This window comes from Drosophila yakuba, chromosome 3R (assembly GCF_016746365.2).
Source record: "Drosophila yakuba strain Tai18E2 chromosome 3R, Prin_Dyak_Tai18E2_2.1, whole genome shotgun sequence".
In the NCBI taxonomy this organism is placed as follows: domain Eukaryota; kingdom Metazoa; phylum Arthropoda; class Insecta; order Diptera; family Drosophilidae; genus Drosophila; species Drosophila yakuba.
Genome location: NC_052530.2, coordinates 29,338,174 through 29,356,394, shown reverse-complemented (window position 1 = coordinate 29,356,394; position 18,221 = coordinate 29,338,174). Strand labels below are relative to the sequence as shown.

At 44.6% G+C, this 18,221-nt stretch overlaps 4 protein-coding genes across 7 annotated transcripts in view; 3 read left to right on the top strand and 1 right to left on the bottom strand.

Annotated features, from left to right (window-relative positions):
- The window catches only part of LOC120320443, a 132,050-nt gene that overhangs the window by 25,133 nt on the left and 88,696 nt on the right, over positions 1 to 18,221 (top strand). The window lies entirely within an intron of this gene.
- Positions 12,742 to 13,538, top strand: LOC6538932 (MD-2-related lipid-recognition protein). The gene has a single exon (XM_002099400.4). It carries the CDS (start codon positions 12,939 to 12,941, stop codon positions 13,416 to 13,418), a length of 480 nt encoding a protein of 159 aa, XP_002099436.2. The 5' UTR covers positions 12,742 to 12,938; the 3' UTR covers positions 13,419 to 13,538.
- Positions 14,049 to 14,672, top strand: LOC6538931 (MD-2-related lipid-recognition protein). The gene has a single exon (XM_002099399.4). The coding sequence runs from the start codon at positions 14,092 to 14,094 to the stop codon at positions 14,569 to 14,571; it is 480 nt and encodes a 159-aa protein (XP_002099435.1). The 5' UTR covers positions 14,049 to 14,091; the 3' UTR covers positions 14,572 to 14,672.
- On the bottom strand, positions 15,460 to 16,510 carry LOC6538930. The gene has a single exon (XM_002099398.4). The coding sequence runs from the start codon at positions 16,399 to 16,401 to the stop codon at positions 15,529 to 15,531; it is 873 nt and encodes a 290-aa protein (XP_002099434.1). The 5' UTR covers positions 16,402 to 16,510; the 3' UTR covers positions 15,460 to 15,528.

Sequence of the window (18,221 nt, the reverse complement as noted above, 5' to 3'; positions counted from 1 at the left end):
GGTCCCCCCAGGACTCCCAGGACTTCTCTGCTGAGGGTAGTCTCGCATTCCCGCTGCCTGCAGCAGAGCGCATTTGTTGCCACATCGCGATTGTTGCGCCCTTTGAATTATGAGATATTCGTGGACCAAGGTGTGGATATTGCACACGAGCGGAAAGTCAAGTGGGCAGGCTTTGGAAATTAGAGCATAACTTTTGTTAAGCCTGGAATACTCTTATAACTGTGGTTCGAAATTTAAAAATATAGAAATATGAAAGTATTAAAGTTAAGTATTCAATAATGACCTTACTTTGAGTTTTAAAGAAACTTGCATCAAGGATTCCCAACTGAGGGTAAATTAATCTTAATGCACCCATGATCCCTAATGCTTTGCGACCTAAAGCAAGGGCATACGTATCAGTTGGAAATTCAAAGATACAATTGTATCTAGAGTGAGGTTTTGCTGCGTTTTCCCCCCTCGAACATCGCAACGCACTCTATTCTTGCTTCTCCCATATTTTCTGTGGCAGATTCAATCCTTTGACTTTGTTTTTGCTCTGCTGGCTTCTCAAATGCCGGCTGACAGATGGCATGTCCTGCAGCCGGCTCCTGTGGATGTGAATCCCTTGGATGTGGATCTGTGAGTGTGTGTTGGAGTGGGAATGGAAATGGGAGTGGGAAAGTGGCTGTGGATATGGATACGCATCGACTGCATCCTTGTTGCTGGCACACGTTACACTTTTTGCAGATTTTTCACCTATTTTTTTCTGGGGCGCAGTGGGCGTGGCCGCTGTCAGTTGAACGAGTGGGCGGATAGCAGATTGGTTTCGTCTGCACTTTTTTAGAGAGAGCAGGTTCCCAGGTTCCCAGGCAAACAACGGTTCGCTGGTATGTCTGTGGTTGTGCTCAACATTTATGGCCAAGTTTTTGCCGGCGAAAAGCAGGAAATGGCTCATTGCACTTTGGCTACACTGGAAAGGCATTTAATGCGCATTTCCTTCTGAGGTTTTTTTTTCATCTCGGTGGCAGGAGCTGCTTCTACTTACTTCGGTGGCTGGGCATAACTCAATTGGTTTTTTTCCTGGATTTCTTCGAGCGCTTTTTTGCGCCAGAGGTAAAGCGATTGTCGAAATCCAGGGTTAGACAACCCCTGGCCACTCGAATCCGCTAATGACACTCAACCTGGCAGCGCATGATAATGCAAAATTGAAAAAGGAACTCGCCCAACGTTGGTGGTGGTGGCTACAAAGGGCGAACCGTAGAAAAATGCAAAAAAAGTGTGCGCCACAAAAGGGAAAATTTAAATTAGATTAATTGATTGAAATGCGAACAGTCTGGGGTGAATGTCGCAGTTGTTGCACGGCATGTTTCTACGCCTCCGTTGTTGCACGAACCAATGCTCTAATGGTCTTAGTCCCGGATCCGGGGATCCGGGGTCCTTGTTGCCGGAGGTGTAAATAATACGGATTTTGTTAAACCAAGCGAAAGTCATCATCTGCCAGTTTTTCAGTGAGCTGCTCCTTGTCTGCCTTTATTTACAGTGGCTCAATCAGAATGGCATTGAAATGCACTCTGTATATTGGATTATGGCACATGGGCTGGTAATTTAATAGAAACTATTTGAATGCCGTAGGAAGTGTGAACATAAAATAATTCCATTGCCGGGATATTTACATTTATTTGAACTACAGCTTTAATTCAAAGGGCTTTAAATGCACCCCTTTTAGGAGTTTATGTTTTTACATGGCATACGCTTTTAGGCACACGATTTGTAGAGGTACATAACCTTTGCCACCATTCTTCCGATCGTAACTTTCAGACTGAATGGAGAAATGGCAGCAATGTGACTTATCGTCCCGCTTGATTTTCGCATTTCGCTTGGGCCCAATAAAGCGCTCAACGTCAATAAGCCGCCACATGCTTGTTTTATTTGCACTGGGGGCTTGGGGAATTCTTCTGGTTTATTTGCTGTAACTTTCTCTGTGCGGCAGTTCATAAAAATGACGCGTCAAAATTAATAAAATGAGAGGCGGGCGAGAACTTCATGTTTCATGTGTTGTTAAAGGCGCAAACACGCGTGTGCGTGCTTTTTGAAGCCTCTGAGCGGCGTTTTCGGATGCAGATCGTATCTGTCGGATGCATTTTTCGACTTTTCGGCTTTTTGGCTTTTCGGCCTTTAACACATGTGAAGCGGCGTTGGATTTTCCTCTTCACTTTTTTTTTTAGTCGTGCTGCCGCTGCAAAAGTTATTAATTTTAATTGACTGTTGTGTAATGTGTCGCTGTCGCTCCTCCAAACGCAACGCATTCCCCGCAACACTTCGCATTCGACCACGACCACTTCAGATGCCCTTTCCCGGTTTGAGGAGCAGCTGCCCTCCAAGCGGACCAGAAGTCAATGTCCTGTCCTGGCAAAGCTGCAGCTCAGCCCACTGGATTGACTTTAATTAAGCGCTTTGGCACTGCGAAATGAACTTGATGCGATGCTTACTCAGAGCTTTGTTTCACTTACTAAGATATGCACATTAATAATTACACTTTTTATATATAAAAGTTGTAGCAAAATGTATTTCTTCTGTTTCCCAAATCCGCAGCATAAAATGCATTATTGTAGTGAGCAGCACTTTTTTTTGTCAGTGCAGCAGTGCGAGGCAGCGCTTGACACTTGGTTCATGTCGTCATCTTGGGTCTAAAAATAGAACACAGCCGTTGGCAATTGCATTAATATTTTGTAACCGTTGTAATTAGCAGTAGAGTGGGTGGTTGGGGAGGAGGGAGGGGGGTGATAAGGTCGCAGGGGGGTGGTGTGGCGTAGAAGCTCCTCCTTTCGCGGCTAATTGAGGTATGCGACGTCCACTTGTCACTTTTCGCATACAGTGTTAATTGCTTAACTAGAAATAGGCGCCAGGCGATCGGCTAGGAAAACTTAATGCATTTGCTGGCGCCTAAACAAATTTTGCACTGCCGAAGTGAATTTCGAAATGGAAATGCAGCTTACGAGTGACATTATCAACGGATCTTTGATGAAGACAAATGAGCGCGATGCTGCATTTTGCTGCATTTGGTGCATCTTGTCTAATTAACGAGGCAACATACCAAAGCAGCGAAACTTGGACTTTGCCCAGTTGAACGGGAAGTGCGAATGGTGAGGAGACTGGGTCACAGACTCAGTTCTCAGTGATCGATGAAGCTTGATTGAGATTGCGAAACTCCAGATACGGAGAATTTTCCCACACGTTTTCAGCTCGCTAGTAGTACTGAGATCAGATTGAATGAAGCTCATTTCATAGTTGCTATAGATGCTTCCCGTCCAACAAAATCGTTTTATTTCCACTTTTGCTGCAAACGTGTTAAATGCCTTCATTGGCCTTTAAAGACCCGCTGCCATTCATGTGGTGGCCGGAAAATGTGTGAAATCATAACTCAGGAGTGCAAAGGAGTGGGAGGTTCGAGGATACACAGCGCCGTTAACGCCCATTCAGATATTTAGATTTTTCAGTGAGGAAGCGCCGGTGCGCCTGGCGAAATTGGCACGAGATGCGGGATAAAAGAGAGGTTTTCTAGAGGTCCTAGAGGTCTCGAAACCAAAAAGATCGCACGGCAGGCGGGCTCGAGCATAAACAAAGTGTGAAATTTGTACCTAAAATAAAAATGCGGCAAAAGGGATGTGTTGTTCTGTGTCTGCATTTGATTTCCGTTTGCTTTGCGAGGTCGAAGTCGAAATTTCAGCTCGGTTTCCAGCTCCATGCGGATTCACACCTCACGGCGAGAATTTCAGAGCGCGTTTCAGAGATGGAGGAATTTCGTTCAGCAGGGACGTAGATTTTTCACATGCCGTGGCAAACATTTGGCCAACACATGGTATCCGTGAGTCGGGCTTGGGCTGCGTATCCGTGAGATACTCGGGCATTCAGCTGTGCAGATACAGTGTGTGTGTGTGTGTGTGTACCTACGCCTTCTGGTCACTGCTGCCGATACTCCATAGCCCTCGCACATCCTCCGCCCCTCGCGGGAATCCTTCTGCCATCCTTTGTGTAAACAAATCAAATGTTCTGCGTGTTTGCTGTTTTGTCTCGCGCCAAACGATGAAGACCAACAAGGGCACACTGCGGAAAACAGTTAGCATAGTTCTTGAAAAAACAAACTTGGCAATTAAAAAATTCCTCTTATGGTAGTTATCAACCAAGAAGGGGTTCTAGTTTGTTTAAGCTTAGCATGGTTGCAGAATGATGTAATAAGAAGTTATTTTTCCTTTCAAGAGCTACTTCGTTTTTGTTCGAGTGCGAGGAGCACTTGAAAACAATCGCAGAATTGGAATTGACCCGGCAAATGTCTTTGTCAACAAGCGTCAACAGCCCCGAACCGAAGTGAGCCAAGTGGAGCCAAGTAAAGCCAAGTCAGGCAAATTGCCTTTAAACAGGCAAAGAACGGGGCAATACCATACCATACTACACTGTATGTGCACTTGGATGGTGGAGGAGCAGCGAATGTGGCGAAAGTTTTCGCAAATCAGCTGAAATTATGAACTTCCTTGCCATTGCCCGAGCGGAAGTTCATTTTAGTCTGCAATAAAAGTTTGCATCTCCTCAATGCTCCATTCGTTCTCGAAACTCCCAGTTTAGAGCTCCCAGTTCCCAGTTCCAGTTCACAGTTTCCCAGTTCCGAGTTCCTAGTTTCCCAGCTTTCCAGTTTCTATTCATGTTCATGTGCAAAAGTTTTGCGCTTATATAAGAGCATCAAATTTGCATCATTCACTTAAAACAAACACGCGGCACAAAGGATTCTGGGCGCTGCACAGAAAGGCAAACAAACAAGCAAATATTAAATGCAAATGCAAATACAAATGCAAGGAAGGGAAAACGAATTGGGATCAGTTGAGTGCGCCCGATATCGGGCATTTATCGGGTAATATACTAGTATGTGAACTGTGGGTTGGGGCACCTGAGTTGGGAGGAGTGAAAACTCGCAAAGGAAGCCATATATCTGAGTAATCGAAGCAAACTTTAAGGCAAACACTTGGCGGAAAAGAAACCTCGGCAGTGCATATACATATTGATAAAGTTGCACTCGAGGATATTGCCTTTAAGGTCCTTGAAGAAGCCGAAACTGCTGCTTCACTCGCATGGAACGCAGCGTTTTTCTAGTTTTCGATTTGAAAGACAAACTTTTGCAGTTAAACCAACAAATGCCAGGCAAACACACACGCAACCCAGGCCAGATTCACATGAAGATACAGATACTGACGCAGATACAGATGCAGATACAGATGGTGGTGGCGATGGAGCTGCAGATACAGATGCGCGTGGGTAGAAGCACCTCCAAGAAAGGAAGCCCCAGAAAGGAAGCCCAAAGAGGCATCACGCATGCATGCAAATTGCTCTCGAGGAGCGGAGAACATTTTAGGAATTTATAGTTTTCTCTTATTTACCGACAGGAAGTGCAATTCACAAATCGTTAGCTCAACCTCAAGCTCAGGCGAAGGACTTCGGGGAAATCGAAGGGAAAAGCCTTAACCCATTAAAGGAGGCTTTTGGCATGGTAATGGGATGAAGCCAGATTGTTAAAGGCTAAGAAAATTAACTTAGAAGTAATATAATTATATTGAAAATGTGTTCTTTACGCGGTCTTTAAAAAACTTAGGTTTTCATTAAGGCTTGCGTAGCTAGACAAGTATATCATTCACAAAATTAAGATTATCTGTACTTGAGTATTAGAATTCCCAGTTACTGATATATTAAATGTCAATGGGTTATGGGTTAAGAAGAGACTCCCTCAACATATCATTCGCCAGAAGCTGTGTAAGGTGTCCCCGACGAAAAAGAAACTTATAATCAACAGCTTTGGCGGCTCAGCAACTGCCAAAGGCACAAAACTATCTTGAATATGTGTGGGAGCGTCTAAGTATTTCAAAATAACATAAGTATCTTTCGGATTCTCCGCCCTCCCGGAGAAACTTTTCTATCCCATCCAAGTCCATCCTGTCCTGTCCTGCAGCAATTCCCCAAATGCGGCCCGTGTGTGCATTTAAGCCACTTTTACTGAAACTTCACATTAATTTCAATTTGCTGGCAGTAAAAGTTTTTCATGCACGTCCGCAAATTGCTTTTTGGGGATAGGATCTGCGGGGGAAGGTAAGCCGTAAGCCATATGTATAGGAACTTTAACACTTTGCGGTTAAGACTTGGCTTTCGATAGGTGATAGCTCGACAAGGACGCGACCGGCGAAAGGCAAATAATAAAAGTCAAACTTGATGGCGCTGAGATATGTGGATACTTTGGCGCTTGAATGGTGCATTTGGTGGGTCTAGTGAAATAGAAACATAAATTTGTAATAAATTCGTAAGATTTTTGGTAGAATTAAACTAGTAGATTCGAAAGCGAACTTCCAACTTTATTTATCACTGTACAGGGAAACCTCTGTTTTCGGCCACCCAAAACGCGATTCGCGGAAAGCACAAGACAAACACACAGCCCCGAAATGCGAAACGTGCTGAAAACTGCTAGCTCAACACTCGACTTTTGAAGGCGGCACCTTGTGATGACGATACCGAGATGGTGGCGAGCAATCGGACTCTGATTCACATTCACATTCAGATTCAGATACATATTCGGCATCTCGAAATGAGCAGGAGAACGATGACGAACCGCCCACATGCGACATTTCTTACGTGACTCGGCCAGATGAGATTCACATTCACATATTCACAAACACATTCAGATTCGAATTCAGCTTCAGTTTCAGATAGAGATTTTCGGGTTCAGGGCCTCAGCTGCGCAGCTTTTAGCAATGGACGGCAATGAAATCATGCGGCTGATAAATTTGCGTTTCTATAAATGACAGGGTTCGGCTTTTGGGAGGGCAAGTTCTGGGCACATGGAGTGGATGGCAACCCTCATTAGTCTTAATAGTTTAACGACTAACTATGGTTTCGTTCCTTAATGAGCTCGAATGTCGGCCAGTTAGATTTTATAAATTGGCAAAGGGTCTTCAAATGTTGGGGCCTTTCGAGAGGCGGAGAGTGTGTGCAACACCTTGGAGTCCAAGAAATTTGTCTCAGTCCCAGCTGGAATGGACATCTTTCGATGCACTGCGGAAAAAGCAAATGTAATTAAAGAATTTATTAAAATGTTTCCAAGCATACTTCTTGGTAATTAACTACTTCTGTTATGATGCTTATCTCAAAAAAGGAATATCTTAGTAATTAACTACATATGTTATGTTTTTATTATCGGAAATGTAATCTTTAGTCGATATTTGTCAGTGTTCCTGATTTTTTACAGTGCTTAGTAGACACGGCACGCACTTGTCGCCTTTTCTGTCCGTTGTCCGTTGTCCGCTGTCCGCTGTCCGCTGTCCGTTGTCCGCTGTCCGTTCCTCGAGCTCTTAGTTTATAATCCTGTTATTTGAATGTTGTGCGTCCTTTATGTCCTGCGGGATATGAGAAACTTTGTGGACCGATAAAGAAGCAAGACATTTGCATACGAGGGTCGAAAGTTTCTGGCAAGTTTTGTTGCTCCGAGAAGTAATGCAGAGATGTGATACCCAGTTTCATATGGTAAACAGTGGAGAAAAAATACAGAGGTATATCGTGCAACTTTGTCCATTTGTTCTATTTGTTCAGTCAGCTGTCATTCACCTCGGTTGCCTGTCAACTGAACGTGTGTCCTTGTCATCTCTGGTGGCCACATTCCTCGTTCTGCACCAAGTTCAAGTGCCAGCATCACCTGGTAAGGCCCCAAACCATTTGAAATTCGGTGGCGACACCGTGCTCCCCTCGCAAATATCTCATTCTCTGCATTTCAGTGGCCACCCACGGAGTTTGGCTTTTTGCAACGCAAACAAAACGTCAGTCAGTCGAAAGACTGGGGCAAAACCGCGAACTGCTGCCTTGCATTTTACTTTTCACTGCACCGCGGGAAATACTTAGCCGCATTAGAAACAAATACTTACTTTAAGTAAATTGAAGGATGCTCAAATCAAACATCTTAGATTAATTGCATACATTTAAGCACTTTGCAGCGCGTAGTTATATCTTGACTATAAAAGCTGTGTTTTTATAATCAGAAATTGCGATTTCTCCCTGTGTATATACAATGATTATCCGCTTCCGAAGCGTCTCAATGCTGGGCAAAAATAGTGCGCCGTGTCCGACGGTGTTTACTTTGGCAGCACTTGAAAACAAAAATCCAAAACCGAATCAGCATATAAGTCGGCTGGCGAATCCCAAAAGTCGGGACCACCCGTGCGGCCGTCGGAGAAATGTTTCGAAATTAATTACAATTAAAAGTTTGGGCCCGTTTGCCGGAAAAGCGGGCGCACCTTGGCCAATAAAATGAAAATTTATGGGTCACACATGAGCGGCGGCCCGAGGAAAATGTGTGCCTCCGTTTTCTAGCCATATTAATTGGCCCCGGCTTATCCAGTTGCCAGAAGCCACGGCAGTGGTCGCCTCTTAAAGGCTTAGGGCAAATTTGTCTTGCCTTCCGTGGACCGCAAGTCAAGGCGTCTGCACTGAGAGAACGGGGTGGAAGTACGGAAATACTGTGCCTGCACTTGAATAAAACTTTCAAGGAACTGAAAAGAACTGTGTTCTTTGTTTAAGGCAACTAAAGTGAGCTGCCAATGCTAACAACTTTAAGAGGTGACTCTAATTTTTCTCAGTGCGCTAGAAAGGAATGAGGTAAGTGGCTGAGTGGGTTAAGGAGCACACCCACCTCCGCCCCATCTCGCCGAGGGATTCAATTTGAGTCTGAGGGCCTGCCACATGTGTGTTGGACTTGATGGCCCAGATAAAATGGCCATTCTTTTGAGTGAGATTGTAACCAATTTCGGCTGCTTGCCTGTAGGTAAAGTGATAAGGTTGCTGGAGTGATGAGGAGCTGGGGGAACAGGAACTGAAACCAGGAGCACACATGCTGGGAACCGCATAATAATTCTTGAGAACAATGTAAGCGTCAATTGTGCATGGCCAATGTACGCCGTAGTATGTGGGTAGTTTCTTTGCCCCTTCGAGACTTTGCCCTTTTGCCCACATTTGTGCAGACTCCAGAACTCAGACGGAAACTAAGAATGAGAATGAGAATGGGATTCAGACTCAGACTGAGACTCAGCCTCAGCTTCAGACATCAGGGGACAAAGACGACAACGTCGGCACATGCCACACGTCAAGTCAAGAAATTTAAATTAAAAACCTTTTTTGCATGAAATGTTTTTGTTTGCCTGCAAGCATGATGCATATGTTTCCACTAATTCAGGGGTTTCGTTGGCAAAATGGATGAGCGGACTGGGCTAAAAGTATTACATTGTACGTACAAGACTTGGCAAAAGTTGGACATTGCTGTCTAAGTGAGAAATTATTGCTGGGTAGTAGTGTTGGATATTAATTAAAGGGTTTGAAGAGGATTTAGATTCTGCTAACAGATGGGGTTTTTTAGGATCATCAATGGGTGTTTCTCTTGTTCCTTGGCGATCAAGGAAATTGAGTCCGTTGTTTCATCTGTTTTAGAAAAACTCCGTTCTAACTTTATCTTTTTGAAGTGAATCATAATAAGTTTCTTGAACAAAAGACCTTAACCCTAAGTTCGCCATATGTGAATGAGTGAGATCAATTAGACATCTGTGGTTAGTGAGCTCACTCGGCTCATTTCCTCTGTGTGCAATTGTCTTGGAGTGCGATTAGTCCACTTTTATCAGCGCAAAAGAACGAGCCACTCGTAAATTTCAGAGCCAGGGCTTTGTGCCTATAAAAGTAAATCAGTTTGAACTCGCTGCGTTCTTGTATTTTTCTCTCACATATGCTGCGAGTGGCAATTAATTTGTGTGCTTAATTCGCCTAATTATTCCAGGCAATAAAATTTTCAATACACTCAGCTGATGCTGATGCTGATGCTGATGCTGATGCTTATGCTGATAATGATGATGATGACGATGATTGTGAGGCTCCCTTTGTCCACACCTCGAAGGGAAAATGGAGCGTCGCGAGGCGAAGGACACGTTTAATTCAATTCGCGAAGGTTCCTTGACTCGACTTCTTCTTTTTATTTATATTTCTCTGGCTTGGCTTAGAGGGAATAAAAAGGCGAGTAAAAAAAAGAAGAGCCACATTTAAATTCAAATCGCTGAGGACGCTGACAAAGAAGCGGCGCCACACGTCGGATTAATTTTATGTGGCCCAAGGAGAAGCGTCTCCAGGACATCAGGACATCTTCGTCCTCGCTTCAATTAGATGGCTGGAATGGAAGTGGAAGCGGAATGGCAGGACCTCGTCGAGTCCTTTGGCATTTGCCATTGGCTGGCTGCAATTGTTAAAATCGAATTAAGCCACGGTGTCGCATACTTTTGATCTCCCCCGTCAGCCAATGAAATGTTGCACTGCTCCACGAAATGTCCTTACATTGTCCTTGCGGAGCAAATGTAGGTATTTCCACCCGCCACCAACTCCCCCGTGGACTATTTCAATTTCGGTTTGCTTGGCGCAAATGAAATTAAACGAAGATTAGTCGTGTGCTCGCCAGATTATTCCAAGAAATAAAAATCCAACAGATATACAGATATATATAAGAGCACCCTGAGATACTCGCATAGCATGGCGTTCATTATTTTTTCGTTTTGGTGGCGGCTTTTGCTTGGCGCTTGTTTTTATTCGTATTTGTATTTTCCATTCGCTCGCTTTTTATGGCCCCTTGAGGTGATTTGCTCAAGTTCGCCGGCCCCATTTCGAGGGAAATCTCAGGGGTATAGGGGATTACTTGAGGAAAAGCGGAGGGGGCTGCACATTAGTGGAGCCGAAATCTGGCCAAATCACAAGCTACATTTAACCCGCAAATGATGGCCGGCTTTGGCTCAGCTGCAATTTATGAAAGAGTTTCGCCAAATCTGGTTAATGAAATCGAATTAGGGAGAGGCTTATATATTTGCATTTAATTATATATCCAAAGCCATTTATACAACTTTAAATTTAAAGCTCGAGAGAGTCAACCCTTTTTTTATCTCATTCAGATCAGATAACATACCCCATCCAATTCCTCGCTCGTGTGTTCAATTAAAAAATGGTCACCATTAATTGCTAACCAATTTGCAGTCCGGTCACTTCCTTGCTGTCGTCTCAAGTGTTCGCCACTGGACTTTCCCGATTTTCTCGCTTTTCCTGCTTTTCCTGCTGCCACTTTGATGAGCAGCAGTCCATGTTGACATTTTTTGCATATTAATTGAAGACAAGGCCTCGTCTTTCAGTGCCCTTTTCCCCTTCCCCTTTCCGCTCTCCCCTGGCCAGTAACCTCGTCCACCCTTGGCTTAATTTGCGGTAAGTTCATTAAGTAATAAAACATAAATTTCAGTTTTTTGTTCTCAACACCCCGTCGTCATCAAGTTCTTGATACTTTTCCCATTTTTTCGCTGCTGTTTTTGTTTTTTCTTTTTTTTTTTGTTTAATGCTTTGCATATTTCTTTAATGAATTAATTCTGTTTTGGTTTCGCTTTGGGTTTCGGTTCTGTTGATTCACCGTTCACTGGACTTTGATAAAAAAAAAGAAGGCGCAAAGTCGCCGCGGAAATATACATACATAAATGAGGGGCAAGGGGGTAGCATATTTTGTATAATTTATGCGAAAAACATTAGGGAAAACGGAGGAACGCGTTTGTCGAGTGTTAATTATGCTCTGGCTGGCTGCAAAACTTTCCTATCAATTTTTGAGAATACAAATTTGAGAGCGCAAAAACATGTTTTGCATATGAAAACGGAGATATGGAAATTTGGAGAAAAACAGGGAAAATGTTGCGCTTTGCCAGTCGTTTTCCTCGGCGGGTAATTGCATTCTCCTGGGGATTCCCCTATAAAACTTGAAAAATCGCGCGCATCGCATTGCAATTGCTGCGGCACACTCGCAGAAATTACTAGTGAGTTGTCGAGCTGCATGATTATATATGTCATAAGATACTTTTTTCATCTTTCTTCCACATTTCATGGGTTTGCAATTGGTTTTCAATTTGATCATTGTACCTACATAAGCTGGCCTCGGCAATTTCTCGCAGTGTAGCTTGGGGATGGGTTGGCTTGGGGGAGTCAGGTTGTCAATCGCCTCGCCTGCTGTTTGTTGTCCCCGATTGTTGACATGCATTCCCGCAAATGAGCCGTGCAATTGTCGGGCTGCCTCCTATTGACAGCTCCCAGTTCGATAGTCAAAGTGCACATGTGTATGTACACACTGTACATCTCGGGACCTCATCCTTGGACCCGCGGGATTCGTCTCGAGTTTCTCCTGCATTTTCATCTCTGGGCTTCCCTGACTGACAACTGTCGTTTGCCATCTCGGGGCTGCGACACTGAAAAGTGTGACGATTTGTTTGTCATGTGGCGCGGGGTGCCGAAATCAATTGGTTTTGTGCCCGGCAGATGCAGATGCCTTAGATCTGCGACACGGGCATTGACAACCTCAACTGGACCTCATTTGTTCTAGCTGCGATTGCCATTTGCTCTATACATATTCCACTCTACTGCTGGGCTCAAATTGCAGGCTGACTAGTGCTTGTCAGCGGTACCAAATGAGTTTCCATTATGGTCTAGTTGCCTATTATAAAACAATTAATTATACTCTATACTCTATCTTCTATATTCCACGGCACGACGTTTGCTGCCTGCTGATAGCACTTAGTTCCCAGCTGTTGATAAGCACTATTTTAGGACTCGAGATTTTGTAAACTTTGCTTTTGTACTCTAACCATTGGTTTTGATTCGCATACAATTAACTTGAAATTCGTGTGTTTTCAAATTTGGGGCTTGCTTTACAAAAGAGTTTAGTGTAATAACATTTTAATAGGAACTTTCTCTGTAAGGTCAATTTCGAATATTTCCAAATATTCAAGAAACATTGGCATGCTTCATTTTCTAGAGTGTAGCCCCTAGCACCACAATCCAATTGATTCCAGCAGCTCGTGCATTCCGAGTCCGGCTTTCGATCCACCATGTTGCGTTTGAGCTCGCTTCTGACCGTCGCCTTCGCCGTGGTGTTGTCATCCGTCTCCGTCTCCGCGGAGGTAGTCAACTTCCAGACTTGCGAGGATAGCGTGGACACCTGTACGATCCAGCAGGTGCGGGTGACGCCCTGTCCGGAGGCCACTGCCAATGCCGCTTGCCACATCCGCCGCAGGCACCACTTCACGATGAGCTTCGACTTCACGCCCCACTTCGATGCGGACACCCTGAAAGCCAGCTTGGGTTGGGCCAAGAGCGAGAATGTGGAGCTGCCACTGCTGAGCATGGACCGGGAGGCCTGCAAGTACACCACCTGCCCGGTGAGATCCGGAGTCACCCAGACGTACACCACCACCATGCCGGCCGATGCCAGGTTCCCGCTGAGTCCCTACACCATCCGTTGGGCTCTGAAGGATCCGGTTTCGCAGAAGCGCTGCTGCTTCACCATCGACATCAAGGTGGTGCGCTAGGAAGAAGCTCTGCCATGGATGCTCCACCAAATATTTGGATTACTACATTCATATTCTTTTTTTTTTTTTGTATATTTAAAGGATTTACGAAATTAAAGTGTTTTATATGTGGGCTATAAACTATGTAGTTTTGTTTGAATTTCTCGCTGGCTATTGTAATTAGCGGCACCTGTTCATTATCTGTAAAGGGAAGACTTGCGGTATACCCACTAATTGGACTCGTTTGACCTTGGATTTGTCAGGCTGATGAAACTGAACAGGGGAATGCGGCTGATAAGAATTTTCATTTTGAAGTGACTAATTAGGTAGAGCATGCCAATCAAATGAAGGGTTATATACTCGAGTTGTTACTAACCAATTGTTTCTAGTTGAAAGTTTAAATATAAATAAACTAATTACTAATCCTTTTGAAACAGCCACATGTTTGTTTTATTTTTTTATAATCCCCAACATATTTGATCAGAATTTTACAAAAATTTCAAATGCCGCCTTCGACACCCTTACAATTCCAAGTACATTTCGATAAGACGCTCAAATCTAATCAGCTGATGCACGCTTGTGCCCACAGATGTGTCCCAGTTCAAGGGGTCAAACGGGTACGCAGATAAGCACGGTTTTGATTCCAAGTCCGTGCTGGAAGTGCCTGCATTCCGTGTCTGGCTCTCGATCCACCATGTTGCGTCTCAGCTCGCTGCAGGCTATCGCCATCGCCATCGTCCTGATCTCGGCATCCGCTTTCGCCGAGGTGGTCAACTTCGTGCCCTGTGCCGACAGCGTGGACACCTGTACCATTCAGCAGGTGAGGGTTTCCCCCTGCCCCGAGGCCCTCTCCAATGCGGCATGCCACATCCGGCGCAAGCACAACAGCGAGATGAGCTTCGACTTCACGCCCAACTTCGATGCCGACACCCTGAAAGCCAGCTTGGGTTGGGCAAAGAGCGAGAACGTGGAGCTGCCCCTGCTCACCATGGACCGCGAGGCCTGCAAGTACACCACCTGTCCTGTGAGAGCCGGAGTGAAGCAGACCTACACCACCCAGGTGCCCATCGAGGCCAAGTTCCCCCTGAGTCCCTACACCATCCGTTGGGCTCTGAAGGATCCGGTTTCGCAGAAGCGCTGCTGCTTCACCATTGACATCAAGGTGGTGCGCTGATCGCTTTGATTTGTGTTATCGCCGCATGTGCACTTAATTAAATAGTGAAATTAACCTTTTTTCCCATATAAAATAAATTACCGCGACGTTTAAATGATGTATATGTATAGCCACTTTCTTATAATATAAGCTTCCCTGATTGTGGTGTATATATATTTATTTTCTGCTAACGATTTGGTGCGTTTTTTAATTATTTGTGCGCCGGGTTACGGCCCACTGGGGAAAACCTTGAGGAATAAAGATATTTACTCCAATAATCATCAACCTGCTGGCGACTAATTTGAACCCCCGAGTCCTCGGGCGGTAGGAAAATGTATAAAACTTTGATTGAACTTTTGGGTGCCATTAAAAAGTCTCCCCGCCCTCGGCAGCTTTCCTCCACGGGTCTTATCAGCGTCGTCAAACAATTAAAAATTGAGCACTTAAGTTGTGGTCATAAAATCATTTGTTTTTCCCTTATTTTCCTCTCATTTTTTCCTGCGTTTTATTGTTTTTCTGTTCACATTTTCCAGGGACGGAAATTTAAATAGAAAATCACTTTTTGCTACTCAGCGTTTTCGAGGGGAGAATGCTGCTTTGCTTTGCTGGAGATTTGTTTACTAGGTTTTTGAATAATATATAATGAAGTGAAACTCCTTATGCTGTATTCACTGGTAAATGTTCTTAATGGGTATCCTATAGTCCGCATATTTCACTCTCTTGCTTCTACTGTTTACCTAAACGAAAACGTAGCCATATTTTCTCGTTGGACGGGGAATCGGCCAGAAGTCTGATAGGCCTGACCCCAAAAACCTCACAAAACCCAAAAAAAGCAAGGCAATAATAACACAAACAACGACAGACGAGCAACGACACTTGAGCAAATAAGAATAATAATAACGAGAGTAATCACAGAAAGGACTTCAAGAACACATTGTTACTCAATTTAGATGCAGAGTGGCTGGCTGCGAATCAAATTCAGATTTTGGCATTTGCCTCGCCGTACTTTTTACCCAGCACATAGGGAGTTTTGGTTAGCTCGGAGATGATCTCGCATTTGACTTGCTCGAAACAAGGTGAGGCATCCACATAGACCACCTCCCTCCGCTGGCTAAGGTAGGCGTTTAGGGCAGGTTCGCTTTTCCGGAACTGGGCCATCTGACGGTCCAGAAAGGTGACGTGGGCCTGAGGTCCTGGCGAGTAGCTATTGAGCAGGATTCGCATGCGAGCCATGCGCTCGTCCACTTGCAGGAAGACAAATCGATTTGGGGGCACAGTGAAGCCCTCGAAGAGCTCCTCAGCTTCGCACTTATTGTTGGGGTAATTGATCAGCAACCAACCCCTGTGCAGGGCGTCCTCCTGAAGGAGTCTTTTCTGGATGAGATTGCCCACCGCCTGCGACCGTTTGTACACACAATCCTTTTCAATGGCTTCCTGCAGCAGTCGGCAGTGCTCATCCTGGTCTGGCTTGTTGATGCTGTGGTAGGCCAGGACATCGGCATCCAGCACTAGCAGGTTCCAGCGCTGTGCTAGCACATGTGCCAAGGACCTTCGTCCTGATCCCGGCTTGCCGTGCAGCACTATGCGGTGGTAGAAGTTCCTCGGCAGCTGGTAGAAATCAGCTTTCACTCCCCGATGGAAGGCGTCCATCGATTTGGTGTAGATCTCCACGCCGATCCTGGTTATATTCTCGCCCATCCATCTGCGCACATCCGTCACTCCATCCGCCACGGAAATCTCGGCCAGCAGGCGACTCATCACCTCCATCAGCTTGTGCTTCTCCATGTAGTACATAAATGCGGCACTGTACTCCACCAGCATGGAGCGGTCGAAAGTGGTGGGCGAGGACATGTCGTTAACTCAGCTTTAGTTATTGTGTTATTTATGAAATTTATTGCAACTAAGGTAATTCAAAAAGAAACACAATAGGTGTGGAGTGCTTGCTTCGTTTCGGAAATATTTTATTTGTTCATTTTTATTTATTAAGAAGCTGATGGGGGAAGCTTTGAATCCCTTTTATCGGTATAGGATTTAGGGGATATGTATCCTGTTTCTTCTGCACTTGCAACTCATAACGAGAGCTTGATGAAGAGCATTACCATAAAGACGGCTGTGACTGGGACTTCTCGCATTGTTACGATCGTATTAATTGCTTCCGTTACAATATTAGAAAATGGCGCGTACTTCCGGGCAGCTGGAGTGGATTTTGGGAGCCGTATTATGGCCAAGTAATGCCGTGCCAGAAAACGGAGCCAAGAAGTGCCAGGCCAAGGCAAATTGGCCCCATATGAGAGTGCATCTGGTTGGGTGACAATATTTTGCAGCGAATTATGACAGCTCCTTTGTCTTGCCGAAATGGGCAAAATGGGACGCCACTCCCCCGAGCATTGGCATTAACAATTTAAAAAGCCGGGGCTGCTAACGGTCTGCAAAGTGTTGCCAAAATGTCTGTCATACTTTATGTTGTCTTATGAGCTGCCCGGCATGTCCTGGCCGCAGCCAAGAATCCTTATAAGGATGCCATGAATGCTTCTTGGTGGGCGGATGTGAATGCGTGTGGTTTGGGTGGCTTGAATGGATTGAGTTTGAGTGGTTTGAGTGGGCTAATAAAAACTAGTAAACGATGAGAAATTGCTTCCTGTTGGCGATGCTGCTGCCTTCGCAGGACACTCTCCATATTGTTATGTCAAATATGCTGTTAATATCTTGCACACACTAATATCGCATCCTTTGCTCTTCGCTTTATCCATCGGCCATCTCCGACAGCTGGACAGGAGAAAAGCTGGCTACAGCCACGCCCTCGCATTGCATTCGGGAGCGCATTTTAATTATATAAAAAACAAAACAAAAAACCCAAAATCAAAATATGAATTTGAATGTGCACTGCTTTCGGCTGTTTGTTGCGCTGCCACAAAGAGCGAAACTTTTTAATTAAACTCAAAGCAAAAGCAAAAGCAAAAGCGACAGCGACAGCGATAACAGCGCGACAGCCCCGCCATCTCACTGCTCCAAATTACATTTCGTCATTATAGCCAGCGTCCACACACTCGCATCATTCATATGCACATTATATGCAGATGCATATTGCCCCCAATACGGGGCACTCTCCCCTCTGTTTTAATCGCCAAATTTGTGGCACAAGCCGCAGCCGCAGCCGCCGCCGTTTGACGCGTTTCGCAGTTATCACTGAAGAACTCGCGCTGCTCCGAGACAAGATGGCGCCCTAGAATGCCTGCAAAATGGTTATCCGAATCGCAAAATGCTCTTACAGTCAATAGTAAATATATAGTAATATATATAAGTAAGTGAATAAGCATACACACTTTTCTTGTTTCTGCTGCAAAGGCAAAATGTGTTCCTAAAAAGTGTCATGATATGAATTTCATTTCTAAACACTGCATATTTGTTCAAGCATGTAAAACTTGTCAATTACGAAGGTATTTGTTCAATCATGTAAAACTTGTAAATTACGAAGGTATGATAGGGTATTTCATTTATATTTTATACTATTTTACAAGATTAAACAAACTCGTGATTTTGTAAAAACTACGCAACACATGAATGCGAGTATATAACTCAGATACTGAGTGAAGTGAAACGGGCACACGCGAAAATCAAAGACCAGGGGTTCGAGGAGACTCGTCATCTTGAAAGAAATTCTATGGAGGAAC

What these genes read in the sequence shown, in the direction of transcription:
- LOC6538931 (XM_002099399.4), top strand. Translation starts at nt 14,092, where the DNA reads ATGTTGCGTCTCAGCTCGCTGCAGGCTATCGCCATCGCCATCGTCCTG.
- LOC6538932 (XM_002099400.4), top strand. Translation starts at nt 12,939, where the DNA reads ATGTTGCGTTTGAGCTCGCTTCTGACCGTCGCCTTCGCCGTGGTGTTG.
- LOC6538930 (XM_002099398.4), bottom strand. Translation starts at nt 16,401, where the DNA reads ATGTCCTCGCCCACCACTTTCGACCGCTCCATGCTGGTGGAGTACAGT.